Raw genomic sequence first — 22948 nt, forward strand, 5'->3', positions numbered from 1 at the left:
CCGACATCTGCCAGCACCTGCATTTAGCCCCCCCCCCCCCCCCCGAAGAAGTTCACTATCAACAGATTACTGTCACTTCTAATACACATCACACTAAACCACAGCGTTAGGAGAGTCAGGCCTGATCTCTGCTAGCATTGGCAGTTAAAATGGTTGTTAGCGGTTCAAACAGTCCTTGACAACCAGGTGCTTTTTTACCTGTGAGTCACACTAGGTACCTATAAATTTATTGGCCAAAATGTCCAAACAGAGGTACACTAGTGAAGAGGCCTTCACGATGCTGAGCATTACAGATGAGAGTGATGGGGAAGCCTCACTGTCAGAATCAGGCTCAGTATTCAAACCTGTAGACAGCAGCTGCACCCTGACAGATAGCTCTGACGACAAAGTAGTGGTCCCTGCTAAGGTCAGGCATATGCAACTCGGTTCTTCTGTTGCTGAGGTGCAAGAATCGCAGGGTTCTTGTATGCAGCAGAGTGTCGGTACTAGTGCCATTAAACGTTCTGGTGAACTGGCAAGCACCAGCGGCCTAGTACATCCTGGTCATAGTCAAACCAGCACTGCAGTAACACTTGGTGACGTGGCGAGTCCCACAAGTGCAGTTCAAGCTGGTGCGGTGGTTAGCACAAGTAGTGTCCCGCAGCCACCAAGAATTTGAAGACAGGCCTATAGAGCCCATAGTGTCCTTTCTGATGTGCTTGCAAATCCTGATTGGGAAACACCGTTTGCTCTCAGCATATACCTAAATCAATGATTGCAGTGCTGTAGAAGGTGATCTCACCACCGCAGTTAAAAAAAAAAAAAAGCATATATGGCAAAGCTTAGGGGATGGGGTGGCTCTCCCCTATGCTTTGCCATATATTTTTTAACACTTTTCTTGGCAGAGATTTCTTCATCCACATCCATGCGAATGGAGGTATAGAGGTATATGCTATGTTAGTTTTTTAGGAATAAAAAGAACATTGCGTGTATGCCCATCATTAGAAGTGTGCGGATGCATAAAGGTCTAAAGGTGGGCATACTACACACTTTCTGGCAGAGATTTCTTCATCCACATCGATCGATGTGAATGAAGGTATCTGTTAGGTTCTCTTTTTTTGTTCAGCCCACAGGCTGCATGAAAAAAGAAAGAACCTTACAATATATGCCCAACAAGGACCAGCAACGTACTGGTACTTGTTGCCTGCAGATTTAGGCATCATCTTGGTATTGTTTTTTTACAGCCAGCGGTCCCCTTGTAAAAGCAATCCTAGCTGATAATTAGCTGCTAGACTGCTTTTTACAAGCAGTGAGAGGGGACCCCCCCCCCTCCCGCCGCTCGGGCTCTCCTGTCCCACTGGGTAACCCAAGACTGCAGCCGGTGGTTTCGTCAGTTGACCATAGAGCTGATTGGAGACCAGATTGGCTCCAATCACCTCTATGGCCTAAGATACCAAAAGCTATGAGCATTTCATGAATTTCGCCAGATATAAAAAGCACCATTGGGAAAGCATCTTATCACACCAATCTTGGTATGGTCAGATGCTTTAAGTGCAGAGTAGAGATCTAGAGTCTAATAGACCCCAATTTTTTCGAAAAAGAGTACCTGTCACTACTTATTGCTATCATAGGGGATATTCCAATTCCCTGTGATAACAATAAAAATTATAAAAAAAAAAAATGAAAGGAAAGGTGTCAAAATAAATAATAAAAAATAAAAAAATTCAAGTACCCATGTCTCACCATGTTTGTGCGCAAAGGCGAATGGAAGCATCGATCTGGTGTCATATGTAAACAGCAATTCCACCAAGCATGTGAGATATCACCGCAAACGTCAGATCAAGGGCAGTGATTCTTGCAGTAGACCTCCTCTTTAAATTTAAAGTGTTAACCTGTTAAGGCTTTTAAAAATGTACATAGTTTGACGCCGCTGCGGGCGTGCACAGTTTTAAAGCATGTCATTTTTGGTATTTATGTACTTGGCATAAGATCATCTTTTATATTTTACCAAACAATTGGGCAATATATAGTGTATTTGTGCATTACATTTAAAAAAAAGTGTTTTTTTCATGTAAACAAAAAGTGTCAGAAAAGACTTGGTCTTCAAGTGGTTAGAAGAGAGGGTGATGTGTGGCATAATGCCAGGATAGTTCAAACACCCCCAAATTATTCCTTTTTGGAAAGTAGACACCCCAAGCTATTTGCTGAGAGACATGTTGAGTCCATGGAATATTTTATATTTTGCCACAAGTTTTGGGAAAATGACAATTTATTTATTTTTTTTTACACAATGTTTCACTAAATGATATATTGCTTACACATGCCATGGGTATATGTGGAAATACACCCCAAAGTACATTCTGCTGCTTCTCCTAAGTACAGGGATACCACATGTGAGACATTTTGGCAGTCTAGCCGCATACAGGACCCTGAAAACCAATCACCGCCTTCAGGCTTTCTAAGGGCGTAAATTGTTGGTTTCACTCCTCACTACCTATCACAGTTTCGGAGGCCATGAAATCCCCCCTCAAATGACTCCTTTTCGGAAAGTAGACACCCCAAGGTATTTGCTAAGAGGCATGGTGAGTGTTTTGCAGCTCTCTACTCAACATGCTACTAAGCCCTGTCACAGTGGTCAGTCTACGTGCCTCCGTCATCCACAGTTCTCCTCTGTTCCCCCCCCCCCCCCCCACGCCTGTCAGCTAGTGACAGTGCCCGCCCTTCCCCTCCTGCTGAAATAATTTCTTAATTTTCAGGCAATCCCCTGTCTTCCATAATGCCATATCTCCACTGTATATGTTTTATTAAAAAAATGCCGTTCTATACCTTATTTCCTAGCGGCACTCATGTGACTGGCCAGCGCTCTCCACCTACCTTCATCTCCCCCTGGCTGATGTCAGCGGGAGATTCTCGGCCCCTCCCACTGTACCTGTCAGATCGAGAGAGGGGAGAAGTGGCCGGTCATGTGAGCGCTGATCGGCGCTAGGAAAGAAGGTATACAGAGGCATTTTTTTAAGCTGCTGGCTTTTTCAGAAACTTGGCAAAAGGTGATGTCAGACAATTGGGTCCTTTCTACAGTAACTCACAAGTACAGGTTGGAGTCTGGGACATTTCTTCCATCACGGTTTGAGGTCAAATGTTTCTGTAAATCAGCAGCAGAAGGCGTTAGTGTTTCAGGTGCTTATTTGTCTTCTGGCATAGAAGATAATTAAGTCAGATTTTTCCACAATCTTTTAACGATCTCAAAACCAAATGCCTATGTGTGGCCGATTCTGGACCTCAAAAATCTGAACAAGTTTCTCAGAGTTCAGATATTTTGTATTTTATGCATTCAGCGGTGGCCTTGCTCCAACAGGGAGGCTTTCTAGCATCAGTGGACATACAGTGGGTACGGAAAGTATTCAGACCCCCTTAAATTTTTCACTCTTTGTTATATTGCAGCTATTTGCTAAAATCATTTAAGTTCATTCTTCTTCCTCATGAATGTACACATAGCACCCCATACTGACAGAAAAACACAGAATTGTTGACATTGTTGCAGATTTATTAAAAAAGAAAAACTGAAATATCACATGGTCCTAAGTATTTAGACCCTTTGCTGTGACACTCATATATTTAACTCAGGTGCTTTCCATTTCTTCTGATCATCCTTGAGATGGTTCTACACCTTCATTTGAGTCCAGCTGTGTTTGATTATACTGATTGGACTTGATTAGGAAAGCCACACACCTGTCTATATAAGACCTTCCAGATCACAATGCATGTCAGAGCAAATGAGAATCATGAGGTCAAAGGAACTGCCTGAAGAGCTCAGAGACAGAATTGTGGCAAGGCACAGATCTGGCCAAGGTTACAAAAAGATTTCTGCTGCACTTAAGGTTCCTAAGAGCACAGTGGCCTCCATAATCCTCAAATGGAAGACGTTTGGGACGACCAGAACCCTTCCTAGAGCTGGCCGTCCGGCCAAACTGAGCTATCGGGGGAGAAGAGCCTTGGTGAGAGAGGTAAAGAAGAACCCAAAGATCACTGTGGCTGAGCTCCAGAGATGCAGTCAGGAGATGGGAGAAAGTTGTAGAAAGTCAACCATCACTGCAGCCCTCCACCAGTCGGGGCTTTATGGCAGAGTGGCCCGACGGAAGCCTCTCCTCAGTGTAAGACTCATGAAAGCCCGCATGGAGTTTGCTAAAAAAAACACCTGAAGGACTCCAAGATGGTGAGAAATAAGATTCTCTGGTCTGATGAGACCAAAATAGAACTTTTTGGCCTTAATTCTAAGCGGTATGTGTGGAGAAAACCAGGCACTGCTCATCACCTGTCCAATACAGTCCCAACAGTGAAGCATGGTGGTGGCGGCATCATGCTGTGGGGGTGTTTTTCAGCTGCAGGGACAGGACGACTGGTTGCAATCGAGGGAAAGATGAATGCGGCCAAGTACAGGGATATCCTGGACAAACACCTTCTCCGGAGTGCTCTGGACCTCAGACTGGGCCGAAGGTTTACCTTCCAACAAGACAATGACCCTAAGCACACAGCTAAAATAACGAAGGAGTGGCTTCACAACAACTCCGTGACTGTTCTTGAATGGCCCAGCCAGAGCCCTGACTTAAACCCAATTGAGCATCTCTGGAGAGACCTAAAAATGGTTGTCCACCAACGTTTACCATCCAACCTGACAGAACTGGAGAGGATCTGCAAGGAGGAATGGCAGAGGATCCCCAAATCCAGGTGTGAAAGACTTGTTGCATCTTTCCCAAAAAGACTCCTGGCTGTATTAGATCAAAAGGGGGCTTCTACTAAATACTGAGCAAAGGGTCTGAATACTTAGGACCATGTGATATTTAAGTTTTTCTTTTTTAATAAATCTGCAACAATGTCAACAATTCTGTGTTTTTCTGTCAGTATGGGGTGCTATGTGTACATTCATGAGCAAGAAGAATGAACTTAAATGATTTTAGCAAATGGCTGCAATATAACAAAGAGTGAAAAATTTAAGGGGGTCTGAATACTTTCCGTACCCACTGTAAAAGATGCATATCTCCCTTTTCCAAAGTTTCCTAAACATCAGAAGTTCTCGCGGTTTTCGATAGAGGACTGGCACTTTGTCTGTGACCCTGCCATTTAAGCTGGCCACATCCCCCCAGGTTTTCACAAAAGTGCTGTCTCCAGTTCTGGGCCTATTGATGGTTCACTGAGTATCCATTCTGGGGTATTTGGATGATCTGTTGCGCAGAGAACAATCAGCTCATTGGTTAAGGCAAAATGTATCTCTCAAGGTCTGTAAACTGGAAAGTTTGGGCTGGATTCTGAATGTGCAAAAATCAGCATTGGAACTGGCACAGAGTCTGGAGTATCTGGGCCTAATCTTGGACACTTGTCTATGCCAGGGGTCTCCAAACTCCCTCCAGTTGTTCCGAAACTACAATTCCCATCATGCACAATGCGTCATGGGACGTGTAGTTCCGCAAAACAGCTAGAGAGCCGTAGTTTGGAGATCCCTGGTCTATGTAAAGGTGTTACTGCTTCTTGAGAAGTGCTGCACTGAAATCTCAAATATCTCTCGATTAGTCTCTGTATGAGACAGCTGGGAAAGATGGTTGCCAAGTTTGAGGCAGTTCCATACTCTAAGTAGCATTCCCGGTCTTTACAGAGGAACATCCTACTGAAATGGAACAAGAGGGTTCAGTTGCTGGACTGTCGAATGTCCCTATGTCCCAGTTGGCTTATGGAATTTGGAAGCAGGGAAGCTGTTTCTTCCAATTGCCTGGAAGGTGGTGGCTACGGATGTCAGTATGATAGCATGGGGAGCTGTTCTGGGGTCCCTTTTGCCTCAGGGGATGTGGTTTCCTCAGGAAAGGATTTTACCCATCAATATTCGGTTCGGCTTACCCTTCAACAAGTCATTGGCCTTGCTTTGTTACACTGGGCGAGCCATCTACAAGGGCTTCTGGTCAGAGTCCAGTTGGGACAGTGCCATGACTGTGACATAGATCATTTATCAAGTAAGCACCAGGAGATGTGCTGCCCAGAGGGAGGCAGATCATATTCTGTCTCGGACGGAGTGTCATGTTCCGGCCCTGTGAGCAGTACATATCCCAGGTGTGGAAAACTGTCAGGCGGATTTCCTCAGTCACCAGCTATTGGCTTTTGGGAGTGATTTCTTCAAGCCAAGGTATTCAGGGTGCTTTGTCAGTGATGGGGCACACCAGATAAAGATCTTCTGGCATCCAGATTCAACACCTGGACAGGTTTGTCTCCAGGACAAGAGATCTACGGGCGATTGCAGTAGATGCCCTAGTGATGCCATGGGACCGTTTCTCTCTAATTTATGCCTTCCTGCCAATTCAGCTTTTTATGTGTCTGTTACGCAGGCTTAAAGAGAACAGCCCATGGGTGCTTCTGGCTCAGCCAGACCTCTTTTTAAAGGGTCCGATATTGTATTCTACTTTACAGTTGCTAAATATAAAGGCTTATCTATTAAAACCAAGGTGTTGAAGGATAGAGGATTTTCTGACATGGTAATTTCCATGTTATTGAAGGATGCCCTCTTCCAGGAAGATTTACTATAGGAGCTGGGGGTCTTATGTGTCCTGTTGTAAGGCTAGGGAGTTTCATCCCTGTAAATATGTGATCGGACGTATTTTGGCTTTTCTCCAATCAGGGGTGGAATTGAATTTGGCCTTAAGTACCATTAAAGGCCAAGTAGCAGCCCTGACCATTTTTTCCAAAGACCATCTGCTTCTCATTCTTTGTACGCACATTTGACCAGGGGGTAACCCGTATGGTTCTGTCTGTACCCTTGTGTTCATGGGATATAAATTTGGTCTTGTCTGTCTTACAGAAACCACATTTTGAGACAATTATTGAGATTCTATTAGTTCTTGTGACTTGAAAGGGTATTTTTTGGTTGCAATTACTTCAACAAGAGGGGTCTTGGAATTGGCAGCTCCTTCCTGCAAGTAGCTGTTTTTAGTACTCCATCAGGACAAAGTGGTACTATGTCCTCATCCATCTTTTTTGCCAAAGTTTGTTTGTTTTTCATCTTAATCAGGATATTGTTTTGCCTTAATTTTTTCCCAGTCCCCAGTCTGGGAAACAAAGCTCCTCACGCATTAGATGTGGTTTGGGGTGTCAAGATGTATTGGAAAAAGTCTGCTGCGGTCAAGCAGTCAGACCCATTGTTCATTCTTCCTAAAGGTCCTAGGAATGATCAGACGGCTACAAAGGTGACCATTTCACAATGGATTTATCTCCTTATTGTCCAAGCCTATAGCTTGAAAGGTAAAGTGCCACCTTTTCAAGTGAAGGCTTACTCTACCAAAAGTGTTGCCGCCTCTTGGGCTATTCATCACTATGTGTCAGCGTTTCAGGTTTGCAAGGCTGCAACCTGGTCTTCGGTACACATTTTACAAGGTTTTAACAGGTGGATGTAAGGGCCGATGAGAATGCTTCCTTTGGCCGCAGTTTGTTGCAGGCTAAGGAGTAGTTCTTTGGGCCTGACTGTGGCCACTGTGTCTCCCTCCCCTCATTTGCATTGCTTTAGGACATCCCAGGTAGTCATGATGTATAGCCCGCTCTGTGTCCCATGATGTACGAAAAAGAAAAAAATTTAATTTTTGTATTTACCTTTAAATTGAATATTTTGAAGAACATCACAGGATACAGAGGTCCCTACCTTTTTTTGGGAGTTCATTGCTTCCTACAAAACTGAGGAGCTTACTGAGAAGGAACGGGTTATATTAGAGGACTTCCTGTCTTTTTTTTGGCGCATAAATCTCTGTGGCACATAACCCACGTACTCATGATATATAGACTGCTCTGTGTCCCATAATGTGCTCCAAGAAAAAGATTTTACATGTAATTATGGAGGGGTTGTATAGATCTTCCAGCAGCTTTTTTGCCAGTGTCCAAGCACTGAAAGGTAGCTGCATATTACCCGAAGTAAAGAAGAAAGCTCCTGTGTCCTGTACCCCAAGAAATGGATTTTACTGATAAGTCGGGTCTAAAAAAAAACTAAAATGCATTTGGTAAAGAAAAAAAGCTGCTCCTAGTCTTCTAGGGCTTCAACTTCGTATATTCAACTTTTTAACTTATTTTTCTTCTCTTCAGCAATTTTTGCCTTGACATGTCAGTTGAGATGCCTCGAAAAATTGAAGAAATATCCTCTTATACACACAGCATAAGAAAAAAAGTAAGTCTTAGATCCATAACTCTCATGTACATTCACAAACCAAAGTGTGCACCCTTTGAAAGACTTTTTTTTCTAAATTGTTACAATAGGTTAAACATAACTTTTTGTATAAGAATATAACACAAGGAAAGTAGAACTGAATATTTCTCTATGCAATTTACTTTTATTCTTTTTATAAATCTTTATTAGGTAAGGATGGCAATACAATATTGTAACAGTCAACATAGACACTAGCTAGTATATGAGAGACAGAGAAAAAACTGTTGATTGCCCAGTTGACAATAATTTAGAGTGTATCAGTAGGTATATGGAACAAAAACCATCGTAATTGCATGATAAAGAGACATGACATTGAGTTCTGTGAGTTTTTGTGGCAATTATAAACAGTATCTTACAAAAGTGAGTACACCCCTCACATTTTTTGTAAATATTTAATTATATCTTTTAATGTGTCAACACTAAAGAAATGACACTTTGCTACAATGTAAAGTAGTGAGTGTACAGCTTGTATAACAGTGTAAATTTGCTGTCCCCTCAAAATAACTCAACACACAGCTAATAATGTCTAAACCGCTGGCAACAAAAGTGAGTACATCCCGAAGTGAAAATGTCCAAATTGGGCCCAAAGTGTAAATATTGTGTGGTCACCATTATTTTCCAGCACTGCCCTAACCCTCTTGGGCATGGAATTTACCAGAGCTTCACAGGTTACCACTGGAGTCCTCTGGTGGATGTTAGAGACATTGCTCTTCTCCACCTTCTGTTTGAGGATGCCCCACAGATGCTCAATAGGATTTAGGTCTGCAGACATGCTTGACCAATCCATCACCTTTACCCTCAGCTTCTTTAGGAAGGCAGTGGTCGCCTTGGAGGTGTGTTTGGGGTCGTTATGTTGGAATAAAGCCCTGCGGCCCAGTCTCAGAAGGGAGGGGGATCATGCTGTGTTTCAGTATGTCACAGTACATGTTGACATTCATGGTTCCCTCAATGAACTGTAGCTCGCCAGTGTTGGCAGCATTAATGCAGCCCCAGAAGTTGAAACTCCCACCACCATGCTTTACTGTAGGCAAGACACACTTGTCTTTTTGCTCCTCACCTTGTTGCCCCCACATATGCTTGACACCATCTGAACCAAATAGGTTTATCTTGGTCTGATCAGTCCACAGGACATGGTTCCAGTAGTCCATGTCCTTAGTCTGCTTGTCTTCAGCAAACTGTTTGTGGGCTTTCTTGTGCATCATCTTTAGAAGAGGCTTCCTTCTGGGACGACAGCCATGCAGACCAATTTGATGCAGTGTGCGGTGTATGGTCTGAACACTGACAGGCTGACCCCCACCCCTTCAACCTCTGTAGCAATGCTGGCAGCACTTATACGTCTATTTCCCAAAGACAACCTCTGGATATGACGCTGAGCATGTGCACTTAACTCCTTTGGTTGACCATGGTGAGGCCTGTTCTGAGTGGAATCTTTCCTGTTAAACCGCTGTATGGTCTTGGCCACTGTGCTGCAGCTCAGTTTCAGGGTCTTGACAATCTTCTTATAGCCTAGGCCATCTTTATGTAGAGCAACAATTCTTTTTTCAGATCCTCAGAGAGTTATTTGCCATGAGGTGCCATGTTGAACTTCCAGTGACCAGTAAGATAGTGAGAGTGATAACACCAAATGTAACCACTTAAGCCCCGGAAGATTTTACCCCCTTTCTGACCAGGGGGTTTTTTGCGATTTTTTTTTACTGCGTGACTTTAACGGACAATTGCGCGGTCGTGCGATGCTGTACCTAAACGAATTTCACGTCCTTTTTTTCCCACAAACAGAGCTTTCTTTTGGTGGTATTTGATCACCTGTGCGATTTTTTGATCATGCGCTATAAACAAAAAAAGAGCGTAAATTTTTTAAAAATAACAATATTTTTCACTTTTTTTTTATATGAAATTCCCCCCCAAAAAAATGTAAAAATCAAAATTTTTTAACATTTTCGGCCAATTTGTTTTATGCTACATATGTTTGGTAAAAAAAATCGCAAAAAGTGTATTTTGATTGGTTTGCGCAAAAGTTATCGCGTTTACTAACAAAGGGAAAGATTTTTTTAATTTTTGGTGTTTTTTTTTTTTAACGAGTAATGGCTGCGATCTGCAATTTTTTTTGCGGTACTGCGACATTGCGGCGGACAGCTCGGACCCTTGACTGACATTTTTGACACTTTTGGGGGTACCAGTGACATTACTGCAGTAATCAGTGCTATACATATGCACTGTTACTGTAAAAATGACACTGGCAGGGAAGGGGTTAACTGTATTGGACAGGGAGGGGTTAAGTGTGTCCTAGGGGCGTGTTTCTAACTGTAGTGGGACAGGTCTCCTATTGTAAAAACAGAGATCAACGGTTCTACATAGTAGAACCGTCTGATCTCCATTTTTACACAGGGGAGAATGACAGTCGGCTTGTTTACATAAGCCGCCCGCCTTTCTCTACCGACGATCGTAGTGTGACCGACGGACATCGGGTCCGCCGGTCACACGCCCGGACTCCTCTGTGAACGAGCCGAGGCGGGCGCGCGCCTCAGCTTTTGGCTCAAAACCCGGTGACAGGCTAGCGACGTAGATCTACGTCACTCTGCCTGGCCGGGGCTGACTGCCGCAGTAAATATACTGCGCGCAGTCGGCAAGCGGTTAACACACCTGCTCCCCATTCACACCTGAGACCTTGTAACACTAACGAGTCACATGACACTGAGGAGGGAAATTGGCTAATTGGCCCAATTTGGACATTTTCCCCTAGGGATGTACACACTTTTGTTGCCAGCGGTTTAGACATGAATGGCTGATGTGTTGAGTTATTTTGATTGGACAGAAAATGTACACTGTTAAACAAGCTGTACACTCACTACTTTACATTGTAGCAAAGTGTCATTTGTTCAGTGTTGTCGCATGAAAAGATATAATAAAATATTTACAAAAATTCGAGGGGTGTACTCACTTTTGTGAGATACTGTAGATTACTAAATGCCTAAGTACCATGCTTATTCTACCTTTTTTTTTTTTCAAAAGAACAATAGATGCAGTAAAAGTCATACTGGGTTTAGGGAGATCAAATAGGATAGTAAAGGAAATGGGTGTCAGCCTTGGGGAGGGAAAAAAGGGGGAGGGGAGCTCAGAGTGGGAATGACCTAGGAGTTTCAGGTGTGTCAAACTGGCCGCCCTCCAGCTGTTGCAGAACTACAAGTCCCATCATGCCTCTGCCTGTGGGAGTCCTGCTTGGAACTGTCAGCCTTGCAATGCCTCATGGGACTTGTATTTCCGCAACAGCTGGAGGGCCGCCAGTTTGACACCTGTGGAGTAGACTGATGGGAGGAGTAGACCATTGGTGTGCTGGGCTGAGGGAAGGAATGGAAGTCGAACAGGAAGTTCTATAGACACTCATTAATTCGAGTGGTTTAGCACCTGGGAAAACTGTCCTTGTACTCATGAGAGCCTGTGATCTCTATCCATTAAAACCATGTTAGTCTATTTTTTTCCTTATGGTGATGAAGAGAGGCCATAAGGTTCTCCATGTGCTTGATGTCATAATTTAACAGCCAGGGAAATTCCTATCACCAGAGAGTAGGAATGCAAATCCTAGCTGCATTCAGAAGGTGAATCAGAATATATATTTTTGTATCTACTCCTAGAGAAAGTGGAGAGATGGAGATAATAGGCTACTGGTTCTTCACCAAACTCCATATCTGTCAGTTTTTGGGGTGATGCTCCAAATATCCTGCCAAAACTCCTTTTCTTTGCTCAAGACCAAAAGATGTGTAAAAAGGTCCCCTCTGCCTCTCCACATCTCCAACAGGTGCTAGATCTGTGTGGATACATTTTTTGTAGTATTGTGGGGTTCTATAACATCTGTAGCCCGACTCCTGAAATCTGTTGGTGACAGAAGAACGATAGGAGAAGTATAATATATCATCTCTTTATTCTGGGGAGAAGGAAACACTAAGGTCCTCTCTCCCATTTCCAGGGGAATGGTGGTGTTTAGGAGTTCAGAGATGCAATTTTAGCTGGTTATCCTGGAGAGACCAAATGCTGAAACGTACCTTCGATGGAGTGGATTGTTTCAAACTGAGTGGGTGGGATGGGCAAACAGCTTTTAGGGAGATGGGAGGACAGGAAGTGTGGGAGCTGGTTGAGTCTCCACGCGTATAGAGAAGGGATCTGATATTATTTTGACTTCTGGCATATGTTTTCTGTTTGTCAGACAAAAAGTCTTTAATCCACAAACATGTCTTTTGTGTCAGGATGCTGTATCCTCCACACATCCAGAAGGCAAAGAGTACAGAGGGTTTTATTTTAGCAATCAGACTTTTAGGCAACACAGGATTCCTATCTATTATGCTGTTGCAAAGACTCCCAAGGATCACAATGCCGTATTTAAATATACATTGTCACACTGGCATGCCTTTTTATGTTTTTTTTTTTTTTTTTTTGCTACGTGTTAAGAATGAGTGTAAAAAAATGTCCTTTGCTTGAGGTATGTATCCAACATATAGGAAGAATGTACATATTACAGGGGAACTTGGTTAGAATTTGTCCACACAGAGACTGAATGTTTTATCTGATGTTCAGACTTTGCTGCTGTCATCCCTCAAAAACCCTGAAGCCATTGAAGTAAATGCTTAGTATGGCTTAAACACTGCATTCAACATTCAGATTGTCACAACACAATGCCTAATGAGCACAACAACTGTGTACTAGTGGCTCCTACCAAGTGTCCCTTTTTAGCATCTTTTAGCACGTGACCAACATAAAATTATTTCTATATGTTGTTTATTAAGTGACATAGATTCATTAATATTAAGCAACCCTGGGGTTTACTGCTGCTTTCAGGTGAAATAAAAAATAGGCACATGAAGGCCTGAAGGAAAACTGAAGGCCAGATATTTCCTTGCGGTTTCTAGCCCCTCCAGTCTCACAGCTGTTCAGTTATGCTTTGGTCCTCAGAGGTGGTTCAAAAAAATACTGACATAAGGGGGTGACCCTTTTTCCAACTCTGTTTTTGATTTTTTTGATTTTTTTTTTTCTGACATGTTGATGTTATTTCTTTCACTTGGATGTTATAAGTTGCAATAGTAGATACAGCTGGATAAAACAAAAACTATGTTTGCCTTCATTAAAGGCTGCAGAGCAACAAAATGTGATTATTTTAAGGGGGAGGGGGTGGTGTTTTTTTTTTTTTCTATACCCACTGCAACTATTAAAAAAATCTAACACTGCACTAAACTTTTTAAACATACAGTTTCTCACAAAAGTGAGTACACCCCTTACATTTTTGTAAATATTTTATTATATCTTTTCATGTGACAACACTGAAGAAATGACACTTTACTACAATGTAAAGTAGTGAGTGTACAGCTTGTATAACAGTGTAAATTTGCTGTCCCGTCAAAATAACTCAACCCCAGGAAACTTTTAGTGGGGGGTCCCCTATGTCAGTCGCCTCTGGTGCTATACCGGGTAATGTATGGGGGGGGAGAGGCCTCGGAGGGGGGGTACATGGTTGCGCCTCATACCGCTACCTTGGGGGTGGGTTCATCTCCCCAGGCCTGTTACTAGGGTAGGCCTCACTAGGCCAGAGGCCACGTGCTCATTGGCGCGAAGCCGCCATTTTGCCGTGGCCTGCAGCCTTAACAGGCCTCAGTAGCCTGTCTGGGTATCCCTATCACTGTGATGTCGGTGGCCATTTTGCTGGAGCCAGAGACAAAACAGCACAGGAGCTCCTGGCTCTTGTGGGCGGGGGCGTTTCCTTCTACTTTCACTTCTCCATGCTGCTGATCAACCTTGCTTTGTTCTCCATGTGTTTCGTTTCCCTGGCCTTCACCTTTTCATCTTCAGAGGGGTTTCAGGCCTTTAGGGGGCTTAGGATTATCCCCCGGAGTAGCGCTGCATGCATCGCGATCGCCTAATAAAGGCGCAGTGCACACCGGTAGCAGTGGACTTGCTGGGACCTGTGGTGCCTTTGTAACCTCACTTAGCCTCAGGGGCGTTAATATTTGGCAATTGGGCGCTGATTGCTCCCTCTTAGGCCATTGCTCCTGTTTTCAGGAGAAGCTTCTGTTTATCCCCTTGCGGTGCAGGTTCCGGTGTTTCCCTGTCTGCTCCTTACATTCTTACTGTGCAATCCTACTGTTTGGCCATTTGCCTAACATAGATTTCCCAAGTTTGTCTGTGACTCCCGATGTATCGTTGGGGCCCGCTTCTAATGCTCATGATGTGACTTTGTCTGTGATGCAAGAAATGTTCAGAAAAATGGACAAAGTTATTGCGGCAGCATTTACTAAGAAACGTCCTCGTCTGTCTCATCTCAGACCTCAGATTCTGAGGCCGATAGGGTCACTGGCGACACAGACCCCCTTTTGGAGGATGCGTTTCCGCATTCAGAATTTTCTGACGCGGAAGAGGATGTTTCTACACCTGCCTTGGCACAGAAAAAGGCGCTGGTAGATGCTTTGATATGCTCAGTGAGGGACATCCTGAACATCACGGATGCGATTTCTAAATCGCAAGGAACCTCTGTATCCTTTGGATCCCTCAGGGCAAAGAAATCGGCCAAGGTTTTCCCTTGTCCCAAAGTCTTGTCCGTCTTATTGGAGGAACAATGGCGGCGACCTAATCGCACGCTTGCAGTTCCCAAACATTTAGCTAGATGCTACCCGTTTGAGGAAGAGATCTTACGCAAATGGACGGTCCCCCCTCAGGTGGACCCCCAGATATGTGATATTCACAAGGCCATGGTTTTACCGGTGGCAGAATCCTCATCTCTCCCTGATCCGGTTGACAGATGTATTGAGGTCTTATCCCGACACCTGTATACGGTAGTGGGATCTATTCTCAGGCCTGCCCTGACTACCATTCTAGTCTCTCAGACTATGTTTGAATGGGTAAAGTCTCTGAGAGACCCCATTCCCGTCATCTGCCCTGGAACTCGCTGACCAATTATCGCAGACTCTGCTATTTGTATGCAATGCTAACCTGGACGTTCTTCCGCTCGCGGCCAAAGCGTCAGTGGTAAGTGTGCTCATCAAACGTGCGGTCTCGCTAAAGTTCTGGTCGGCCGACCAGGCTTCGAGGAAGCTTTTGGCAGATCTTCCCTTTCAGGGTGATTGCCTTTTTTGGTTCCTCCTTGGATGACTTGATCAAGATGGTCACTGGGGGTAAGAGCACACTCCTTCCTCACTCAACTAAGGGTAAGTCCTTCCTTTACAGCCCAGAAGCGTCTTTTTCGTGCGACCGTGTCGCAGAAAACCAAACCGACTTCGGGCAGAAAAGGATCTGGGAAACGGTGGGCTGGTAAGCTGAAATCCTCTGACCCCAACACCTCCAAGCAGACCCCTTCTGCCTGAAGGGGCGCCCCCACCCACTTTAGGGGTGGGGGGACGTCTCAGTTTCTTCCCTGATCCTTGGACCTCGCTGTTGCATGACAGGTGGGTCCATGAGGTAATTCAGTCCGGGTACAAGATAGTTTCGTTCCTGTCCGCCAGACAGATTTTTTCCCTCCAATCTTCAGCTGTCCCCAGACCGCCTTGCGGGTCTGCAGGAAGCGATTCGGGATATGCTGTCACAAGGCATGATTGTACCAGTTCCTCATCTGGAACACTTTCGAGGGTTCTATTCGAACCTGTTTACCATTCCATGGAAGGAGGGCAAATTGCGTCCAATCTTGGATCTTAAAACTCTGAACCGCCTTGTGTGCATCCAGAAATTTTGCATGGAGTCCCTGCAGTCCGTGGTAGCGTTCTTGCATCAGGGGGACCTGCTGGCCTCGATCGATATCAAGGATGCCTAACTCCATGTCCCTGTTTGCCAGGGTCATCAACGATTACTCCGCTTTGCGGTGGGCAAGGACCATTTTCAATTTGTGGCTTTACCGTTTGGTCTCACCTCTGCTCCCAGGGTCTTCACCAAGGTGTTAGCCCCTATCCTGGCTCTGCTACGACAGAGAGAAATAGTCATTCTGGGGTACCTGGATGATCTTCTTCTCCGAGTAGACTCGTCTGTGAGATTGGAACGGGATTTAGAGGTGACCATACAGATTCTGAAGCAGTTCGGTTGGAATTTCAACCTTCAGAAATCTGCCCTGGTTCCAACAACCAGTCTGGGGTATCTAGGGATGATCCTACATTCAGCTTCAGCAAAGGTATTTCTACCTCCTGCGAAGTTACACAAGTTAAGGGAAGCGATTCTGTTGCTGCTGGCTTGCGACCTGGTGTCTCTCAGGTCATCTATGCAGGTGCTGGGCCTGATGGTGTCTGTCCTCCTTCAAGGCCGTACCATATGCTCAGGCCCACACAAGACTTTTCCAACAGGAGATCTTCTCCACGGAAAATCCTTCCTTCCAGTATTCTGGACGGTGGTGACGACAGATGCCTGTCTGACCGGTTGGGGGGGAGTGATAGGGACCTGGACGTTTGAAGAGTCCAAGATCAACGTTCTGGAACTCCCGAACTCCCGATCAACGTTCTGGAACTGAGAGCAATCAAGTTGAGCCTGTTCCACTGGACAGACAATCTCAAGGGGTGTTCTGTCCGAGTCCAGTCCAACAATGTCACGGCCGTGGCCTATGTCAATCATCAAGGGGGTACCAGGAGTGCCCTGGCGGTTCTGAAGGTAGCCGAGATCCTGCGCTGGGCAGAGGACTACGTCCCAGCCCTATTCACCGTGTACATTCCCGGCGTAGACAATTGGCAAGCGGACTACCTGAGTCGCCAAACCCTGGATCAGGGAGAGGGGTCCCTGCATCCACTAGTGTTCCACCAGCTGTGTCTCCGGTGGGGGACCCCGGATGGGGACCTTTTCGCCTCCAGACAAAACAAAAAAGTTTCAAAATTTGTTGCTCGGTCCAGAGATCCTCTGGCCGATACAGTAGACAGCCTGGTGGCTCCCTGGAGCCAGTACGGGCCAATTTATGAGTTCCCTCCGCTGAAACTTTTATCTCGCCTGCTACGTAGGGTCGAGTTGGAGCAGTGGCGGATCCAGGGGGGGGGCATCGGGTCAATTGCCCCCCCCGAACCCATGACACACTTACTGTAACTCTCCAGTCCACCAGCCCAGAGTTCCCAATCCGGACCCCAGCAGGAGCAGGCCAGCAGCGCGGCGGAGCTGAAAGCTTCTCTTGTAGTCCCGCCGCCGCGCCGCTGGCCTATACAACAGCCTCGACCCGCCCGCCACAGTGAGTGCACTGGTTGCTATGCCAATCGCCGATTGGCGTCTAGCAACCAGTGATGTCACCTCACCGGTCCTAAGGAGTGGAGGAGAGCGATGCCCCAGCATCCACAGCGGAGCCTCTGAGTCCTTCCTCGCGTGCTGAGTGCTGGCTCCACCCACCTCCTCCCTCCAGGCTCCAGCAGCTTCTATCCAAGTAGCCAGGCAGTGAGGCAGCCAGCACCGAAGGAGAAGAATCTGAGCAGTCTGACTGTGATCTGTGACAGAGAGTGACAGTGACTAGTAGTAGTACTAGTATAGAAGTAAGTACAATTTAATGGATGTATTAAAGAAAAAAAAAAAAAAGTGCCCTGCCCAGGCTGCCCTTTGCCATTAATGTTAAAGCAGAGTTCCACCCATATGAGATGAACTGACTGACTGAATCCCCTTTTAAAATGCTTTTACCAATGCAAACTATTTTTTGTTGTAAGGAAATACTGTTTTTCTCCTTTATTCATCCGCACTTCCGGGTCCTGCTGCCTATAGGTGATTGCGTCACTCGGCGATTCGCAAGGGCTCCTGGGATAGCGGAGTCATGTATCCCAGCAGCCCTTGCGAATCGCCTAGTGACGAAATCTCGCGTTATTTCCAGACTGGCACCAGCTGTTCTCAGGGAGGCTCTGCCCCGCCTCCTCTCTGTGAGCGCGGACTGAAAGCATTATATGCCGTAGAACTCACTGAGAGGAGGCGGGGCGGAGGTGGGGACTGAATGCAATACATCCCTGAGAACAGCTGATGCTGGTCTGGCAATAATGCAAGATTTCGTCACTAGGCGATTTGCAAGGGCTGCTGGGATACATGACGCCGCTATCCCAGGAGCCCTTGCGAATCGCCGAGTGATGTAATCGCCAATAGGCAGCAGGACCCGGAAGTGCGGATGAATAAAAGAGAAAAACAGTATTTCCTTACAACAAAAAAAATAGTTTGCATTGGTAAAAGCATTTTTAAAGGGGATTCAGTCAGTCAGTTCATCTCATAATAAATGGGTGGAACTCCGCTTTAACATTAATGGCAAAGGGCAGGGAATGGTTGTTTTGGAAATGGTTGTTTCTCATTCAAAATTAATGCAGCAAAGCGCTTTGAATGTGAAAAAGGGAGTTATAACTGCGCTAACTAATGAATACAGCAGCAACTTAATTTGTGACAAACAAAAAAGAGGATAGAAAGGGGCTAAGTCGCGCTACTAAGTGCTGATTTGATAAGTAACCATCAAACAAGACACAATGATTGATAGACCAAAAAGTCCTCTATGATGTAAACGTGTTATCCAAATGACAGATACAGTCCAAATTCCAGATTTCAGGGTCAGATGATCATATCGAAATTCACATAATCTCCTTACCAGAAAAAGGAATAGAGTTCGCCCAAAAAACTCAAACGGAGTTGAATCAACCTCAGATGGATGTACTCAGATTCGCCTCTCATCAATCGATGGCAGTCATACATGGGAAAAGAAAATAGACTCCATAGCGTAATACTGTTAGGTGCTCATGAATCACCCTGGAAAGTGCACACCATCACCAGAGCCAAGTAACTAAGAGAGTGGAGCACAGACCCCCTGAGTACTAAATGCTTACCAGATGAATGATGTTTAGGGTGAGACAGAGAAAGGAGAAAGGTAGCACACTGAAGACCTTGTCCAACACCACTACCGCTTACCAGACTCCAATGGGTTAACAGCCAAACAGACCCATAAGCGATCCCTCAGGCAACCGGTGAAGATCACTCCAGACCAGAATCTCATGGGTTAACAGCCAAACAGTCCTAACCACGATCCTTTAGGCAACCGATGAAGCTCACTCCAGAACTCGCTCGAATGTTATCCCCCAAAGTAGTGATATGCAAGACAAAGGCACTACATAGTGCATTACCACCACACTTTATTAAATAACAAGTAGACAGCAACTTACAGACAAACGATGTATTCACAGCAAGGATTAGGCAAGCCGCCGGCCGGTCGGCTTCTCCGCCCGTCCTATCCAATAGCGTCCGCACAAGCAGGTGACGTCAGCACGCCGCGACCGACGCACGTTTCGTCAAATGTGACGTTGTCAAGGTACCTTGACAACGTCACATTTGACGAAACGTGCGTCGGTCGCGGCGTGCTGACGTCACCTGCTTGTGCGGACGCTATTGGATAGGACGGGCAGAGAAGCCGACCGGCCGGCGGCTTGCCTAATCCTTGCTGTGAATACATCGTTTGTCTGTAAGTTGCTGTCTACTTGTTATTTAATAAAGTGTGGTGGTAATGCACTATGTAGTGCCTTTGTCTTGCATATCACTACTTTGGGGGATAACATTCGAGCGAGTTCTGGAGTGAGCTTCATCGGTTGCCTAAAGGATCGTGGTTAGGACTGTTTGGCTGTTAACCCATGAGATTCTGGTCTGGAGTGATCTTCACCGGTTGCCTGAGGGATCGCTTATGGGTCTGTTTGGCTGTTAACCCATTGGAGTCTGGTAAGCGGTAGTGGTGTTGGACAAGGTCTTCAGTGTGCTACCTTTCTCCTTTCTCTGTCTCACCCTAAACATCATTCATCTGGTAAGCATTTAGTACTCAGGGGGTCTGTGCTCCACTCTCTTAGTTACTTGGCTCTGGTGATGGTGTGCACTTTCCAGGGTGATTCATGAGCACCTAACAGTATTACGCTATGGAGTCTATTTTCTTTTCCCATGTATGACTGCCATCGATTGATGAGAGGCGAATCTGAGTACATCCATCTGAGGTTGATTCAACTCCGTTTGAGTTTTTTGGGCGAACTCTATTCCTTTTTCTGGTAAGGAGATTATGTGAATTTCGATATGATCATCTGACCCTGAAATCTGGAATTTGGACTGTATCTGTCATTTGGATAACACGCTTTGAATGTGAGTAAAGTCCATAACAGGAGATGAAAAGTTGATAGATAGGGATCCAGTAACTGTGGTTCCACATGACAGGTGCTAGTGAAAAGCCGCCACTGATAGAGGGGACACACACTGACCCTTACCTCAAATGTTGGACTACTCAAAAGTAGTCAATAAAGCGTTTATGTAATGAACTTCAAGCTGTCGTACTCCTGGGGTCTTTTGGTAACTGTGTCCAATCAAACTATAACACACTCCCTCCAGGACAATACTGTATTCTTTTTTGCCAAAAATTTGAGGAGTGAGGCGCGAGCTGAGGAGAGAATTAAGAACCCTGGTTTCACATTTTCAACAAAAAAGAATACAGTATTGTCCTGGAAGGAGTGTGTTAAAGTTTGATTGGACACAGTTACCAAAACACCCCAGGAGTACGACAGCTTGAAGTTCATTACATAAACGCTTTATTGACTACTTTTGAGTAGTCCAACATTTGGGGTAAGGATCAGTGTGTGTCCCCTCTATCAGTGGCGACTTTTCACTAGCACCTGTCATGTGGAACCACAGTTACTGGATCCCAATCTATCAACTTTTCATCTCCTAATGTTATGGACTTTATTTACTCACGTTTAAAGTGCTAAATGTATTTATTATTATTGATATTGTTTTTACCAGGAAACTGTGCTGGCTGCTCCTATTTGGTTATTGATTTCACCTTTTTATTACGAGCACAAGTGTTTTAGAGTTTTAGTTTGTTTTTTGTCAGTGTCCCATCATTAAGGAGATTTTTCCCTCACTTCCTGTTCTGAAGACACAACAGGAAGTAAAAGAGTCTCTGATATAATTCAACCATGGTTTAGGAAGTAGGCAATAGACGCGGAAAAATGAAGGCAGGGTCTTAAAGCGGAACATAATTTATTACTGCAATATTTTCTTATTTTCTCCCTCTCTCCCTCTCTCTTATATAAATGGTAAAAATATGTATTTTTTTGTTTATCATCTGGCGAATTTTTGTGCTGCAAGTGTATGTAGTTTTGGATAGAGATAGAAGGTTTGGAACCCCTGACAAGTATTTTTTTTTACTACTGTTGGGCACTGATGAGGCTGCATTTGATTGACACTGGTGAGAATGCGTTTGATGGGCACTGGTGAAGCTGCATTTGATGGGCACTGATGAGACTGCATTTGATTGGCACTGGTGAAGCTGCATTTGATGACCACTGGTGAGGCTGCATTGATACATTGATCTTGTATCATGTCTACAGTCTCTGACCATCTCTTGTATAATGTCTACAGTTTCTGACCATCTCCTGTATCATGTCTGCAGTCTCTGACCATCTCCTGTATCATGTCTGCAGTCTCTGACTCTCTCCTTTATCATGTCTGCAGTCTCCTGACCATCTCCTGTATCATGTCTGCAGTCTCTGACCATCTCCTGTATCATGTCTGCAGTCTCCTGACCATCTCCTGTATCATGTCTGCAGTCTCTGACCATCTCCTGTATCATGTCTGCAGTCTCTGACCATCTCCTGTATCATGTCTGCAGTCTCTGACTCTCTCCTGTATCATGTATGCAGTCTCTGACTCTCTCCTGTATCATGTATGCAGTCTCTGACCATCTCCTGTATCATGTCTGCAGTCTCTGACTCTCTCCTGTATCATGTCTGCAGTCTCTGACCATCTCCTGTAGTATGTCTGCATTCTCTCAACCATCTCCTGTATCATGTTTGCAGTCTCTGACCAGTGCCCCTCCCGAGACTAGACTCTGGATCCGCCCCTGAGTTGAAGGGGATTCCGGTAATTCTGGTGGCTCCAGATTGGCCCCGGAGATCGTGGTACGCCGAGGTGATTCGGCTGAAGGTCGCAGGTCCGTGGACACTTCCTTTGCGGGAAGATCTTCTGTCTCAGTGTCCGATCTTCCATCCTGCTTTACAGTTACTGGCTTTAATGGTTTGGCTGTTGAGAGCAAGGTGTTAAAGGACAGGGGTCTGTCCGATTCTGTGATCCCTACCTTACTCAAGGCTTGGTAGTCCACTTCTCGGAAGATTTATCATCGTACGTGGAAAGCGTACATTGCTTGGTGCGAATCTCTGAAGCTGCATCCTAGATCCTTACCTTTCTACAGAAAGGAGTTGACCAACGTTTAGCATTGGGCATTCTTAAGGGTCAGATCTCGGCCTTGGCTGTGTACTTCCAATGTCCTTTGGCTACACACTCTTTGATTTGTACGTTTCTTCAGGGGGTTCGCGATTTGGCTCCCCCCAGGAGGTTTCCGTTACCTCCTTGGGACCTTAATTTGGTTCTATCGGTTCTTCAGAAATCTCCTTTTGAGGACATAAGACACATTTCCTTGCCTGCCTTGTCGCAGAAAATTGCCTTTTTGGTGGCTATCACCTCTGCGCGCAGTGTTTCTGAACTAGTGGCGCTATCTTGCCACTCTCCTTATCTGGTAATACACAGGGATACGGTAGTGTTACGGCCTAATCCGTCGTTTCTTCCTAAGGTGGTTTCAGACTTCCATCTGAATGAAGACATAGTGCTTCCATCACTTTGTCCGAAACCTTCACATCCTAAGGAGATTGCCTTGCATTACTTGGATGTGGTTTGGGTGATACGGGTGTATCTGGAGACTACTGAGTCCTTTCGTAAATCGGACTCTCTGTTTGTAAATATGAATGGACCCCATAGGGGTCAGGCTGCGTC

The 22948-nt window shown here is 45.2% G+C and overlaps 1 protein-coding gene across 1 annotated transcript in view; it reads left to right on the plus strand.

Annotated features, from left to right (window-relative positions):
* PARP4 (poly(ADP-ribose) polymerase family member 4) overlaps window positions 1–22948 on the plus strand; it is a 351198-nt gene that overhangs the window by 140803 nt on the left and 187447 nt on the right. The window contains exon 19 of the mRNA XM_082247633.1: window positions 8086–8167. Coding sequence (XP_082103759.1) covers window positions 8086–8167 — 82 coding nt within the window. The remainder of the gene's footprint in view (window positions 1–8085; window positions 8168–22948) is intronic.

Source organism: Pelophylax lessonae (assembly GCF_965119305.1).
Source record: "Pelophylax lessonae genome assembly, chromosome: 2".
Taxonomy (NCBI): domain Eukaryota; kingdom Metazoa; phylum Chordata; class Amphibia; order Anura; family Ranidae; genus Pelophylax; species Pelophylax lessonae.